This window comes from Hipposideros armiger, unplaced genomic scaffold (assembly GCF_001890085.2).
Source record: "Hipposideros armiger isolate ML-2016 unplaced genomic scaffold, ASM189008v1 scaffold_36, whole genome shotgun sequence".
Lineage (NCBI taxonomy): Eukaryota > Metazoa > Chordata > Mammalia > Chiroptera > Hipposideridae > Hipposideros > Hipposideros armiger.
This window is the reverse complement of record NW_017731386.1, coordinates 5,910,588-5,926,812: the sequence shown is the minus strand read 5'-3', so window position 1 is coordinate 5,926,812 and position 16,225 is coordinate 5,910,588. Positions and strand designations below refer to the sequence as shown.

General features: G+C 36.6%; 1 protein-coding gene across 1 annotated transcript in view; it reads left to right on the top strand.

The window, feature by feature from the left end:
- GALNT1 (polypeptide N-acetylgalactosaminyltransferase 1) overlaps positions 1–16,225 on the top strand; it is a 91,338-nt gene that overhangs the window by 52,233 nt on the left and 22,880 nt on the right. Inside the window, exons 5-7 of the mRNA XM_019637899.1 lie at positions 1,270–1,477; positions 13,558–13,728; positions 15,947–16,064. Of these exons, the coding sequence (XP_019493444.1) occupies positions 1,270–1,477; positions 13,558–13,728; positions 15,947–16,064 (497 nt within the window). The remainder of the gene's footprint in view (positions 1–1,269; positions 1,478–13,557; positions 13,729–15,946; positions 16,065–16,225) is intronic.

The following is a 16,225-nucleotide window of genomic DNA, read 5'->3' as shown; positions in this document are numbered from 1 at the left end:
TGATCAGGTAGGAATTCTCCAGATATTTTTCAGATATTCTTTTTAGCCCAAATATGTTAGGAAATATATTAGCAGCAGAGGAAATGATGGGTATTCTGGTATAATGGGACATGTAGGCCTTTCTCTTTCACAATTTTCATATCCCTGATTATATCAATATTGAGTCATTCCAGCCACTTAACACAGGCAAGAACCATTTCACTCCTAATTGTCTTTCTCTCTCTGCCATACAGGAAGCCCTTTGGATCCCCACTTTTAGTACTTAAAGAGCCCCTTAATATGTACACATTTCCATATGACTGTCCCATTATTAGAGTCCTATGGGACAAAGCCAGTCATAGGAGTTCCAGTAGTTCCATCTCAAGTTTTTCCTTTCCTAGAGATCTTATCCTCATACTGATTGGATGGGGACTAGTTAGAAAGACATTTGGCCATACCAAATATCTTCTGTGGCATAAATACCATGAAATAACCTGATAAAAGATTCCTTCTCTTTGCTTTGAGGAAGCCGAGCCTTTTCTGCTTTTTAAAGGCAATTATGTACTTTGGAGGCAGGACATCCTTGGCCTAGGAGTATAACCTCTGTCAGCACGGCTCCAGGATAGCTGTTGATTTTATACATCCTTCTCCTCTCCCTTCCCCCTTTTCCTCTTCAGTTGCCCTTTCCTCTTAAAACCATTTTTACTTAGACCTACTTGTCTGTTAAGGAGTTCTGTTAGGTCTTGCAGTTACAGTCCATCATTTCTCTTCTGAACTTGACCTCATTTCATACCTCCTGATAAAAGAACTACATAGTCGAAGACTGTAGTATAATCATTAAGATGATTAGTTTCTTCCTACCTTTGAAGAAATCCCATAAATTTCTAAACTCTAACAGCTATTGCTGTTCCTATATTCTGTTCCTTTTCTCTATTGCAGTCTGGATTTAATGCTCTGAACTACTTTCTTTCTGTTCCTGATCTTTAGGCATGATTAGAAAAAGAAGAATTGAGCCTGACAAAGAGTTGGTCAGAGAAAAGCGGTAACATAGCTATCTTTGACCGAACCTGTACCCAAAGGCTCTCCTAATTCTTAGTGTTATAAGGTAAAGGCAGCCCTAGTACTTTCTCTCAGGAAATAAAAAGACTTCCTGTAGCAAAACGGGTTTGTGAGTCAGGGAGCCTCAGTAAATATGTGTTGAATGAATATTATTGCACATAAAAATTGCTTTACATCTGGATAATGCCAGGTCAGTTTTTTCATGTTATTTTTGTTGTGTTCATTTTTCAGACTTTTTGAAAAGACCTTTAGAGAGTTATGTGAAAAAATTAAAAGTGCCAGTTCATGTAATTCGAATGGAACAACGTTCTGGATTGATCAGAGCTAGATTAAAAGGAGCTGCTGTGTCTAAAGGCCAGGTGATCACCTTCTTAGATGCTCATTGTGAGTGTACAGTGGGATGGCTGGAGCCACTCTTGGCCAGGATCAAACATGACAGGTAATTTTCTGCAATCTATAAATTTGTTTTCAGTGTGTTTGTCCTAAACTATATGGTAAGTTGCAAAATTCTATGTTTTTAAACAAATGGAAATATAATTTCCTCTGAAGTTTCCTTTAAAATACCCATAAAGAGCACTGTAAACTAAATATGAAGAAGACCATGTTCTGAAGTCTGGAAGGAATGTTTGCAAACTGTCTTGTTAGTTAGGATATTAAGATGTATACTATCTATATACTCTGTTCACTAAATGGGAGCAGAACAGATGAACAGTGAACTCAGGGACAATAGGATAAAATCCTTTACTTGTCCGTACTCTCTAAGGCTAACACTGGGGCTGAAAGGTCATCTCGCCTCTGCCTACATTCTTACACGAACTGTAGAACAGCAAGACATAGAAGAGGGTGGGGAGATAGGTGTTACATCCTGAAATGCTTAATTGTATATTGAAAAGCACTATAATTTTGGATAATACAGGAAGACTATTGGGGGCCCATGGTGGCAGTCTTTCATGATGCACATTTTTCAAAGAATTATCTACTGCTGGACTCTGGCTTAGTTCTTGTGTATCAGGAAGAGAACCTGACTTCAGTGTACTAGACCTATATTAGTTGAATTTCTGTTTGTCATCGCAGTTTGAGTTAGAGGCTGTCTCTGTCAACTTAACATTGCAGTTCACATTTAGTAGGTTAAATTTAGTTAAGTGGAGCATAGTGTAAGTCAAAGCCACTAGATCTGTTTTGTTTGTTAGCATCTGCTGGACTTACACCTCTCCCTATTCAAAGATGGATAAATAGGAAAAACCGGCATTGGGGCGATGAGAAGATACAGCAGCTTTAGGAAGGAGAACGTTGCCTAAAGAAGGAACAGAATATCTCTGTGAATTTTCTATAAGTAATAGATAATGGACATAAAGTCAACACATAACCTTTATGAAGCAGGAGCCTAGACTTAGGAGGAAAACAGTGTGAGGTGATGATGGAAACGTGAAAGGGAAATTGGCTGAAATCACCACCACCACAACTTCCAGTTTGGGCTGTATGGTAGATTAGGGAGTCTGAATAACTTTTCCAACGGGAAAGCTAAGATGCTGTATAAAATACAAAACACAGTTTTAAATTCGTCACTGAGTTGGCACAAAAGAAATTTTGCAAGATCTCAAAACAAGGTGAGAACAAGTGAGCAGTTCACACACTAAAGCCAGCTTTCACTTGTAGGGTTTCTGCTGAATTTGGGGGACACTGAGCTTTGCCTTGACAAATAGATGGAAAGGTAAGAGACAAGGCCTAGACCTTGCCTAAGGCGGGAAGATGAATAGCAAACACCTGTATAAAGCTAGGATCCTGACATCTGTACCTCAGTGTAAGTGAGAATGAGAAATAAGTCCTACCACACCAAAGAAAACCTGCCTATTTCAGCCTTGACAGGAGGTGCAGTGGGGGAAACAAATCTCCCCTAAGAATTTGCAAACAGAATATAGAAACAGGCAGACCCAATTCAACTCTTTTTGTGAACCTTCTTAGAAAAGTAGGTGGAAAATTAGTCAAACTGACTCATGAACGCTAATACAATAAAAATCATAATACCAGGGGTGGCCAGGTGGCTCAGTTGATTAGAGCACATGCTCTTAACAACAAGGTTGTCAGTTCAACTCCCACATGGGATGGTGGGTTACGCCCCCCCCACCCTTCACCCCCCCACAACTAGATTGAAAACGGCGACTGGACTTGGAGCTGATGGGTCTGGGGAAAAACACATTGTTCCCCAGTAAAGTTTAGGAAAAAAATCATAATACCAGCAAACAGTCCAACTGGGAGGGGGGAAATTAAATAAATAAATAAATATATATATATAATATACACACACACGCACACCCCCATATACATATATAAAATATATGCACATATATATTAATATGTGATATATAATACATATAGCTCTCATATTATGACTAATTGGTTTACTATCACAAAACCAATTAACATCATATATCTCATTAATGTATTTCTGAAACTAGGATTATCATTAAAACCCTGTGGTTATTTCAANTATAGCAAGTGACTTGTGTTTGGTTTACCCATATGTTGGTATTTGCTAAACTAAATATTCCTCAAGGAGAGAGATTTTTCTTCAGATGAAATGAATTATTTTTCCATTTCCTCCTTTGGTTTCTCTATTATTCTGTTGCATGCCTAAGAAGGCTGTGTGGAAAGTTTTTGTAGGATGTGGCCTAATCAGAAAGATACATGTGCCCACAACTCTAAAGTGATAAAGTCACGTATACCAGTTATCTTTTCCCCTTCCTCATGTAGGCCTTTCTTAACCACACCAACCTGATAAATCTGTAGGAGAAAGCATGCAGCAGACATCTCCTTCACTGCTCCACTTGGGGCTCTTAGTCACTGAGCAGTGTCCCTGAGTGTTATCCCAGGGCCCTTGCCTCTCCTTTGTCCTCCTGCCTAGAAAGAAAGCCTCAGGAGCCTAGGTCACCATTTCTGATACTTGGGAGCCACTAGGCATTGTTTTTGTGGTTATAATTGTCATCTTGTATCCAGATTGAGAATTATCTAATATAATTTTCTTTGGCTCTTGTTTATTTAGGTGGTAACTATTGGGCCCAGTAACCAGAACAAGTAAATAAAGTAACCAGAGCTACTTTATTTTTAAGTAATTCTCTAAGTCTGCTTTTTCTTATTCATGAGACACATCCAAGGCACCATGATTTCTCACCTAATCTGGTGAAATAGACTAACTAGTCTCTTCCCTACTTGTATTCTCATCCCCTCCCATCTGTTCACCACACTGCATGCAGAGTGAGCTTTTAAATATGCAAATCTGATCACATCATTTCTCTGATTAAAACCTCTCCTCTAAGGCAGCAGTTCTCAACCTATGGGTCTCCACCCCTTTGGAGGTCGAACGACCCTTTCACAGGGGTTGCCGGGTACTCCTATGTGGGCGTATCTGCATGTGGGCCTGGAGACGGATAGAGGAGCGGTGTCTCGGTTCCTAAGATCATCAAAAATATGTGTTTTCCGATGGTCTTAGGCGACCCCTGTGAAAGGTTGAGAACCGTTGCTCTAAGGCCTGCATGACCTGGCCTCTGCTGCGTCTCCAGTCACATCTTAAACCATTCCCTGCCAACCCGATCCCCACAGGCCAGCTCAGATGTTTACTCAGAGTCAAGTTATATTTAGAGAGGCCTTCTTTGACCTCCCAAGACCAGGTCATGTCCCTCTGAATACCTCTCAGAACACTCTGTCTTCCTCCACAGCTCTCACTGAGATGTAACTGTTTACTTGTCCGTTTAATGACTGTCTTTTGCCTCCCAGTTAGACTGCACTCCATCAGGGCTATTTGCTCACCATTATCTTCTCAGTGCTCACAGTGCCTATCACTTAGTAAACAGTTCAAATTAATGAAAGAATAATCTACCAGTCAATTAACCCTTGCTTTTACTTCTTGCCTGTGCAGGCTTCCTAATTAGGATGTGTACATGCACAGTCTGCTCATAGCCTCAGGATACTTGATTTCACAGTTAACCTGCTGAGTTATAAGTAGCTCCATTTATTTAAAAAGTATGAAGGAGGTGCTATAATTATCCTTATTTTATTGATGAGGAAAACGAGGCTTAGCATAACCCAAGGCCTTGTCCTCTTAACTGCTGTGTACATCACATCTGTCGTAAGTTTACTGTTACAGAGTCTTTAATGAAGATAGAGCTTGGATGAATCCCTAGTTCATGTCATAAGTTATGTGATCGTCATCTCGGAAGGTTATCTTAAGACTTAGAACTGATAGAATGTTCCTAATCTATGAGATGACTTGTTTTTCTCATTTTACACAAAAGGAAACGGAGGCTCTTAATTTAGTAGGGATTAAGAGTTACATTTATTAGACTCTAAATTCCTTGCTCTTTCTACTGCTCTTTAGAGTTCTGGCTAAAATTTCTCAGATGTTGCTGTGAGCAGTGAAATTTTCCCTGACACTCACACACTCCCTGATGGAGAGATGCCTGGGAATCTGTGTATAGGCTAATAGCTGTCAAGATATTCTGATAAACAAGATTCTCAATTTTAGATGACATAGTAGCTTCTAGTCATAATCACGTAGCCACACCGCCCCACTGTTCACTTTTGTAAAATGAGGTTTGAACAAGTAGTTACTAATTCTCCACCCAGCCCTGAGTCCATAATTCTATATCAACTGTTAGGAAGACACCTATTTTTTATTGCATGAAAGCCATAAAGATATCAAACTAAGATGTCAAGACAATTTGTGGAATAGTAACTTTCTTGAGCTGCCAGACCAGAGTCATGCATTTTTTACTTTATATATAGACATGACACAGTATTATAGCTTTCAAAGATGTGAGATTTAAGAATTAGATTGCTTTGATTCTTAAGCACTTTAAGCTGTCTAATATTTGGGGGGAAACTTATTGGGAGACTATTGTTTATGACACACCCCACTTAGACTGGTCTAGATACCAGAATATATTTCACATCCTACCACATGAGAGTCTATCAAACTCTAAAGTAAAGTAATTTAAGTGTATGTCAGATTGGGTGATTCCACAGTCCTGAATTGTTCTCTCTGTAGGTCCCTTGTAGGATTTCTTATTGTGGATGAAAAGATGGCCTTTGAAGTCAGGCATACCTGGGATTGAATCTTGCATTCATTCCTTAACAAGCTGTGTCACCTTGATCAGTTCATTTAATATTCAGAGTCTTAGATTTTCATGTCTAAAATACATGTAATAACAACCTCGTAGTGTTGTATTCCATGAGATGAAATAAATACAGAGCCTGTCATTGTGCTAAACAGACACAAGATGGTAGCTATTACTGCAAAATGTTGCTTTTCTATGGGATTNACCCATACTCAGGCCACTCCTGACTTCAAAGTCTTGCTCAAGTAGTCTGAGTCAGGCATTCGGGATGCATCTGCCCATAAAAACATCAGTGTCATGGCTTGCTCACCTGTGTTGTAACTGAAGCATAGTACTAATGATTATTTACATATACGAGTATATAATCTAGCCACCATTTATGACATAACAGTTTTGATGGGAAGCTGTTTTTAGAAGTATTTTATTTGGAGTACTAAGGACACATTATTTCATAGCCCATGCAACCAGTCTTTTGGGCCTCACCTCTGTAGCCCAGACTTAGAGGCAGAGAGGTGTAGACAGGGTGGCAGGCTGTGTGGTGGCCTTTAGTGGATCTTAGAGTGAATGTAGGGTGGGGAGGGGAGTGGGCTGTGATGTGGAAATGCGGCTATGGGTCTCTTGGATCAGTGGATAGATAGTGAGGTTACTAGCAATAGGAGATGGAGACCACACCGTGAAAAGAGGGTCTTGGAAATGGTAAAGAGGATAGGAGGGGTTGAAATGGGACTTAATGAAGAGGACAGTGGGAGCTATGTGTTGCTTCTTTACTCCTTGGAGAAAGGAGGGACCAGTGCTAGTGCTGATGGGGCCCCTGTCGTGAATGCTCCTTCCCGTTTCTCCTTCATTCAAACAAGATCCAGCTCTTGCAGGGTGGTATGGCCATAGCCGGTTCTCCTTCATCCAATCCCTTGTCACCTTTTTTCCCCTTTCATTTTCCTTTCCTTCCAGCTGCCAACCAGCAGCCCTATGGTGGCGCTTTTTAATAAATAAGGTGGTTGTGGCAGCTTCTGAAGAGAGATTTGTTGATCATCTTCTCATTTCTTCCAACTTCCCTTCACTTCCATTGGCAGGTAATAAATGAGATTGGAGAGACCACAAGGTTTGAGGAGCTTGCTAGAGACAGGAAAAAAGGTGAAAAGAGAAGGCTGGGAGCAATATTTACAATTTGGGGTACCTAAGAATGAATTATATATGCACCCTTTAGGAGTGCTTATATTCTATTCTATTATATCACATCCTGTGATATCTGGTTACTTGATACTGTTACTGGTCTCTAAAACTTTCTAGTAGTTTCACCTAGCTAATAAGATTGAAAAAAGAGATCATAGTGCCTAACAAAGTGCTAGAAACATACAGTCAATACGTTGATTTTGTGTGCATATATTTTGGGGTATGTTTGCTCTTTCAGATGATTGCATTTCTAGACATTGCCTTTACTAAACAAGATGCATGTTGATATTTCAGTATGAAGGAGGCAGCATCAAGCGTTTGGTTAGCAGAGCACAGACTGTGGAGTCCTCAGTCAGGCCCTGCTGCTCCCTTGCTGTGCCTGTCTTCGGCTTCCGTCTGTGAAATGTGGCTCCAAGTGCCTCACAGAATTACTAGGAAGCCTAAGTGCCTAGTATACAATAGATAATCAGTATGTATTGATATTAGTTCTCTTCCTTTGTGGAAAGTATATTTTTGTTTAGATTATTCAATTGTATAGATTCCAGTGGTTCTGATTTTTTGTCCAATTGGATTCTTGAGATAAATTCAGTTTGGGATTGATGATACAGCTTTACTTAATACATTCTCCGTTAAAATGAATCAACAGAAAATATTCATCAGGAAAAGGTGCCTAATTTTAAGAATGCAATTGACACCTTTAAAATAATTTTAATCTAAACATATAAGTTTAAATAGGTACTATTTATTAAACATGTAACATTAACCAAAACTTAAATAAATAAAAAGTTACCAAGAGTCCAACCACCAAAGCAAACAGTTTTTATTGTTATATTACCCCTTCTAGTCTGGATTCATTCAGTATGCTATCTTACCAGTCACTTTTTGTAAAGACATTTGCTTTGTCTCTAGGTGTAAAACAAAGGTGTATCCAGATAACCTTCCTACAACAAGTGTGGTGATTGTTTTCCACAATGAGGCTTGGAGCACACTTCTGCGAACTGTCCATAGTGTCATTAATCGCTCACCAAGACACATGCTAGAAGAAATTGTTCTAGTAGATGATGCCAGTGAAAGAGGTAAATTTTAAATTTTAATGCCAATAATATGCTACACCGTTTGTCATTAATGGTTAAAGAAAAAACTAGTTGCTATCATTTTTAACCCAATAATTTTATACAAACTTCTAATTCTAAAAATATTTGTGGCATATGGACTCATTCACATGAAAAACATTACACACTGTAAAACTTGAAAATATTATTTTAATTAGCATTTAATTTGTGTCACATCTTAATCTTGTTTTAAAAAGAAATAATATTACATAATATAAACATTTATAGAGAATAGTGAAAAAACCCACATACTTTTTTAAGGATTTTCTCTGTGGGAAGCTGCAGCCCTGAGTCAATGGAGAGAGAGAGAGAGAGAGATGGATCTTGCTTAGAGCCATGAATGGAGGAATTTAGTTCCAGGTATAGTGGGAAGTATCTCTGACAGCAAAATGAAGCCTTAGCTGGGCGAGCCTTAGTTCTTCAGATTCTTCTTAGGTTTTCCCATTTTACTCCATTTGTAAGTTCAGGAATGATCTATGGCTAGGTACATAAAAGGATGGTGAAGGAAATTATGAAAGTGGGGTATATTATGTGACTCTGATCGCATAATAAATCTCTATAGTGGCTTTTGTCCAGATATTCTTCCAAGAATCTCAGAACTTTCACAAGCTTAGAATCTCTCAAACTGTCTCAGAAGTACTCTATTTGGAAAGGCATACTATTTAAAAGCACCTTGGCCCAACAATACTTATTCTGAATCCTTCTTGAGATTTCACACCACAAGGTAGTGTATAAAAGGCTTTGCTTAGTCATCCATAAATAAACCTGTTAAACTCAAGACTTGAGACCCAGCATTTCCCAGGCTTTTTTACCCCACAGCACATCTATTTAGGATCATTGGTGTCATGTTCCCCCAATATTCCTGTGCTCACATGAGAAACATTTGGAGGAACTACAGCAAGTGGCTCTTCCCTCCTCTCTTGATCAGCCTTAAACTTTATGACCCCTCATTTCAACTTCTTTTGCTAGTACCTTCAACTTTCTTGCCTAATTGCTCATTGCATCTGCTAAGATAATTTAGTCAAATAGTGTACTTCACCTTCTTGTGCTCCCACTAAATATGTACATTTAACCATGATTAAATGTAATCATTCTGTATCTTAATTATCAGGAGTAACTTGCACATTAATAACTGTTTAATTTATTACTTTGCCAGACTGTAGAGGTACAAATGAAGAATAAGTTACAATCCTACTTGTACCTTATAGCTTACCTCCTTAATCTAATTAGGGAAACAGTTTATAATTACACAAAACGTTTAAATAATAGTATACTGTATAATGTAATTAATGTCAAAATTAATAAGAGCTGTTATAAATTAAGAATACCACATGTAAATAATTATTGTTGATACCAGAAGCACAAACTTCATGTGGATAATTGTTTGCTAGGAGTTAATTAATCCTTCTTTAAGAAAATTAACTGAAGTTCATTTAAGCAGTGACCTATAAAACATCTGTATAGCAAGTGACTTGTGTTTGGTTTACCCATATGTTGGTATTTGCTAAACTAAATATTCCTCAAGGAGAGAGATTTTTCTTCAGATGAAATGAANTAAGTAGTACAGCCTTACACTGGCTAATTTTCATTCCTGAGGATGAAAGTCTCATTTGGGAGGGGGGGGGGGAAGAAAGCTGCTTCATAGCACTGCCTGTGGGCTTGCTGCTCATCCTCAGCTCTGTGTCCCCCACCCCCAGAGGGGTCCCGCACTCTCACCTACAAGGACGGGTGGGCCGTCCATGGGAAGAGTGTATTAGCTAGAATGCTGAAAGGATTTTTGGTGCTTCTCAAGGGCTTTGTAGCTTTCCCAGGTAGAGAAGGGTGTTTGTGTTTATCCACTCTGAGATCAGTTATGATGATTTTTCCATATTTTCTATTTTGCTTTGAGAGAGAGTATTTGTAAATGTGTTGTGTTCTCTGAATGATTAAATTTAACTGTTTGATTTAGGAAATTTTCGTTTTTGTTTGAATCTTAATATTTGCTTTGTTTTCTGCTTCTTCCATTCTATTGTGAATGATTTCCATTTTAGTCTTTGTTACTTCTAGTGTTCTTACAGTCTTACTTCCTTTCCATCTAATTTCAGAATTTAATTCTTTAACATATCATCCAGGAAATAAATCTGTCTTCTCATTTCTCTTCTGTAGAACTGCTGTCTCAGATTTTTCTGTTTTCTCCCTGTTTGCTTTCTAGCCATGCACATGGCTAACGATACTGTTTATACTCTACATTTTGCCTCATCATCTTCTGTGTCTCACTCAGTTTTGTTCTTTTTGCTGTTTTGGTAAGCTGGCAGCTTTGTAGTCACCTTGGCTGTTTTCATAATGCTTCCCAATTCTCCTATAATAATAAATGGGATTAATTTGGAGAAAGAGATCATACATGACTTAATACAATTCAATTAAATAATATTAGAAAATTTTCCTGAACTCCTTTGACCCATACTCAGGCCACTCCTGACTTCAAAGTCTTGCTCAAGTAGTCTGAGTCAGGCATTCGGGATGCATCTGCCCATAAAAACATCAGTGTCATNCCTGAATTACTATTACTCAAGATTATTAGAAGCCTTAGGTTAGGTTTTGTAATAATACAAGAATTAAATAAAGAGTATAAGAATTGGAAAGTAAAAATACAAGCACTGTCAACTGCAGATAAAGTTTTTTTTTTAATGAAGAAAAATATACACAATATAGTAAAAATAATAAGAATTTAGCAATGCTGCCAAACATAAGATCACTATAGAAAAGTCTGTTGCCTTTTCCACACCATCAAGAATAGTTAGAAAATATATGTAAAGAAAAAAAGAAATGATATCATTTACAGTAGCATGGAAACCATAGGCTGTAATTTAGGAATATGTTTAACAAAAACTGCATGAAATAGAAAAACTATTGAAATTCACTAGCAAATTAAGTGGAGAAAGGGTAATATTCATGGATAGAAATGTCTATATAAAATATTAACTCTCCCGACATTAATCTATTAATTCAAGGCATTTCCAATTGAAATCTCAACAGAATTTTCTCAGAGAAACTAGATTAATCTAACATTTATATGGAAATGCATATAAAAATGTTGCTGAGATACTCTTGAAGAGGAGGAGTCAGGTGTAACAGGGTTTGTCCTAGCAGCTATCAAGACTTACTTTAAAGCTATATGAATTATTATCATGATGTATGATAACAGGAATTCACAAATAGACTAGTGAAACAGTAGTGTTTAGAAACCACCCCATGTTTTTATGGAAATTTGATTTATGACTGAGCAGGCACTGATAATTACAGCAGAAGAAAAAAGAATATTATATAAATAGTGCTGGAACAATTGGTTATTCATAAGGAAAATAAAGTTGGATATTTACTACATATTATACTCTAAAACAACTAAAATGAAAAGCAAAAGTATAATTCTTTTCAAAGACAATATAGGCGAATACCTTTATGATTTTGGAATAGGGGAAGATTTCCTAAATAAGACTCCATTTGATGGGGAGGATATTACATACTCTAAAATGTGGCTGCCAAGGGCTCTGAGTAGGGCACCTTTCCTTAGAAGGGGCTTTGGTCATATGTGAGTTATCTCAGGTTTATAAAAAATATCACAATACCAACAGAAAAAAATTTAAATGTGTATGATCAGACAATTTGTATGAAGAAATAACAAACCTGTGGGGAAAATACCCTTTTTTAATATTACAAAATAAAATTTAAAAATCCTGAGATACTATTTAACATTATTATATTAGCAAAAATGTAAGAAAATAGCATCCAAAGTTGATAGCATTTTAGGGAATCTGTAGGGAGAAATACATACATATACCACTTTGGGAAAGCAGTGAAGAATAGTGCCGCAAAAAAGGTCCTTTAATTCTGTAATTTCACTCCTGGAAGTTTACTCTTAAAGCAGAAGTGAAATATTATATATATATATATATATATATATATATATATATATATATATATATCTCAACAAGTTCACTTAGATTAAGCAAAAAACTGTAAGAAACACAGATGTCCAAGAGTTGTTTATTAAGAAAATTATTAGCTTAAAATGATTAAATACGTAGTCAGTAAATATGTTATTTTTGAAAACAGTAGACATACTTGAAGTATTTTTACATGTGCCAAATGGTTCTAGGTGCTTTGGCCATAATGTCTTTGCAACACCATTTTAGTCGCAAGCATTTTTGCTGCCAGTATTTCAATGCGTAACTAATTGGCCACAAAAGGCAATTTTGCTGTAAAAAAAATAAATAACTGGTTTTGATTTGGTTGGTTGGTTGGTTGGTTTCATTTCTCAATTGACAGGTCAACTGCCTTCAGCAGACTTAATGTATTTAAGCTGGTTTTTAGTTTGGTTTCATTTTTCCATTGACGAAGTTCTTGCATTTACTCACATTTTTATGTTATATATAAATCTTAGCTAGCCCTTATAATGGTCTATACAGTGATGAGTGGTGGTGACCCTAAAATAGTTAACATTTCTTTCAGCTGATGATTTTTCCCAAGAGTTGGTTTCTTATTTTGAAACACACTATATTGGGTGAGCCCCCTTTGAGGGCACAGAGTTGAACCCACATTTCCCATAGAACGAAGACAAGTGCTTAGGTACAATCTACAAAATAAAATCAGTTATTTGGTCAGTGTTGCCATGAACCTACACACATTTTAAATAAAGCTTTTAAATTTTTGTTCATATTTTCATGTTTCATTATGTCTTTTAATGTCTCCCTTTTATTTGTTGTGATTTTATCTTTTTGCGGTCAATTAGCTATGCAGCAGCAATGCTTACAGCAAAAATACCAGATTTGGTGGCGGTTTGGTGACAGATATGTAAAAGTGTGAATGAAAAAAGGATGGAAGATTATCAACAAGTTATAAATAAATATAAAAAATTACAATGCCAGCTTGGTAGAATATAGCAGGAAATCTTTTCCCCATTGTCCCTAACGTTATAGAATTTATTTTTAAAAACAGTATACAATTGTTGTATAGTTATAGTAGGCCTCAAAAACGAAAAATTTAAAAGGTTTTTATATAACTCACTTCATGAGTTATATAAATGTCTAACCACTATGCTGTGTACCTGAAACTAAAATAATGGAAAAAAATTGCTTTTATAATTTTAGGAAAACAGTGGTATGTCCTATCATTGATGTGATCAGCGATGATACTTTTGAGTACATGGCAGGTTCTGATATGACCTACGGTGGATTCAACTGGAAGCTCAATTTTCGCTGGTATCCTGTTCCCCAAAGAGAAATGGACAGAAGGAAAGGTGATCGGACTCTCCCTGTTAGGTAATTAATTTGTCAAACATTTTCCCTAGAGTGTTATTGGCACAGGAATATTGTGAAGCTTTGGGAATCATATTTTGAGATGATTTTGAGAGACATGAAGCATTTGTGCACCATATATGTGGTTAAGAGCCATCTTGCACATATATCATCATTTTTTCCCTCTGATCAATTAATAAAATTAGAAATTTTTATTTATATAAATCTAGTGTATGTGGTAAAAGATAGTGACATGCACATATTCTTTCATTCCTATTTGAACAACATTTTGCAAATCTTTAAGTCAGATTTGTGCTTTAATTCAGTTGTTAAGGATAATAACATTTAATTTGAATCAAACTGTCCCTTAAGTAATTGTGTTAGTATGTGCAAGTATCACTTAAAACTGAGTCCTTGCACCAAACAAGATTTTTAAATTCAGATTTATACCATCTTGATCATAGTTACTGACTGGTAAGGTTTAAAAAGCTTGTTTTTAAAAAAAAGGTAGAATTGGCAAAAATATAAAAAAGGGTTTTCATTAATGCATTTCTGGGTTTTTTTGTTTTACATTTAGTCATATATAGATTTTTTTCAAAAAGGGATTAAAATCTTCCAGTTCAGAACCTTTAAATTGAGCCCTTGAGCTTTCTGACCCTTTGTAGGATTTATTCCAATTACATCAGCCTGCTGCTTCTTTAGTAACTGAGAGTTCCTTTAGAACCAGGCTTTTTAACTTTTGCCTGTCCTGGGCTTCTCAGACCTGCTTCTCTTGAATTCAAGTTCAGTTCTGGCGAAGCTGAAGAGAGTTTTCACATCCTCATCTCTTTTCCCTAGCCAGCCCGAGTTCTTTCCTAGTAAGGGACTTTCCTACTCTTGCTGATAGTTCAAATCACCACGCAAACCAAAGGTTCCTAAACATTTCATAAATGGACTTCTTTGAAAAATCTAATAAAAGCTTCAGGTCTTCTTTAAGGGGAGGTGGGGAATGCACATCATATAATTCTAGGAAATTTATAGATATCCCAAAACCCAGTCCAGAAATCCTTGTATTAAATGATAACTCTAGGTGTTATCTTATTTCCTTTGACTCCTAAGATATCAGACTTTCTCATTTTTTCTCTTCTAAAATCAAAATAAGTCCTAACTTTTTTATGGAAACAATTATTTCTACTGGAAAAGCAAATGTGCCACCCTCACTAGGACATGGAATGAGGACATTTTAGAGTTACAGACACCAGTTCATCCTAAAAATGATCTCCATAGTGTCTTCTTCCCTGGAACTTAATTATTTTCTCCTAGTCAGTCTGCTATTTATCCATACCCATCCTTCAAGGCAATCAAATGTTTGACTTGTATTCATTCATTTAAACCTCCTTCAATATTATTTCTCTGCTTAATGCCACCTTTTCCACCTGCTCTGCATACCTGGGCCATGTTTGGATAAATTGGGCTCCTCTTTTGCAAACGATATACCACACTTGGTCAGTATAATGATCTTCTTAGAAGGAATGTATTGATTTTATCCTGTATTTGGTTTTATTCTATACTTAAAAGTTCCTGTTAGGTATAGGGAAGAGGCTGCATTGTTTTCATCCTGTTTAATCTTGTGTCTGAGCAATATTTGCCACCCTTGAGAACCTGTCCTGTTAGAGTTGCTAACATGAGCCTAGTTGGTGAATATAGTCAGTTGCATTTATAGTTGCTAGGAACTATGGAGTAGGTACACACTCAGATGGAGAGGATTATGAGAAATATCAATTTAAGGAGTTTCGGGATGGAAACTCTTGAGGACGAAGAAAGATAAAGATACTAAAGATATGAAGAGTCCTTGGGACTGGGCAGAGAAGGACATCCATGAAGAAGCTGTGACAGCATAACCAGGGTGCAGGTCATGTCTAAAGACCAAATAACATAGCATAAAAACAAAGCCCCTGAGGGCCTATGAAAGCTTCTGAAGAATGTAAGAGTAAGCATTTATTCTGTAGTTATAAACAGTTATAAAACTATTGGGTTGTCGGAAAAGTCATGACATATTTTTGCAACGAAAAACAGAAAAAATACATCATGACTTTTCCAACAACCCAGTACATTTAAAAACAAAAACTGAGCGTTGCTTAGTGGCAGTATCATAGCCAATGAGGTTTATCCAAGGCGCAATTATTGCTAATTGAAAAACAAAAACTGATAGTAATTTTTAAATTGTTTCAATTAACAGTATAGTTCTATGATTGAATTTCAGAACACCTACAATGGCAGGAGGCCTTTTTTCAATAGACAGAGATTACTTTCAGGAAATTGGAACATATGATGCTGGAATGGACATTTGGGGAGGAGAAAACCTAGAAATTTCCTTTAGGGTAAGTTCCCTTTGAAAAAAAAATAATCTTCTATTTAACTTTAAATATGGATATGCTTTATTCATGTTATCTCTAAATAAAAAATAAAAAGTGAATTTAATATGAGTTCAATGAGACTTCAGAGCCTCAGGCCATAAAATGTTTGGCGATAGTATTAAGGG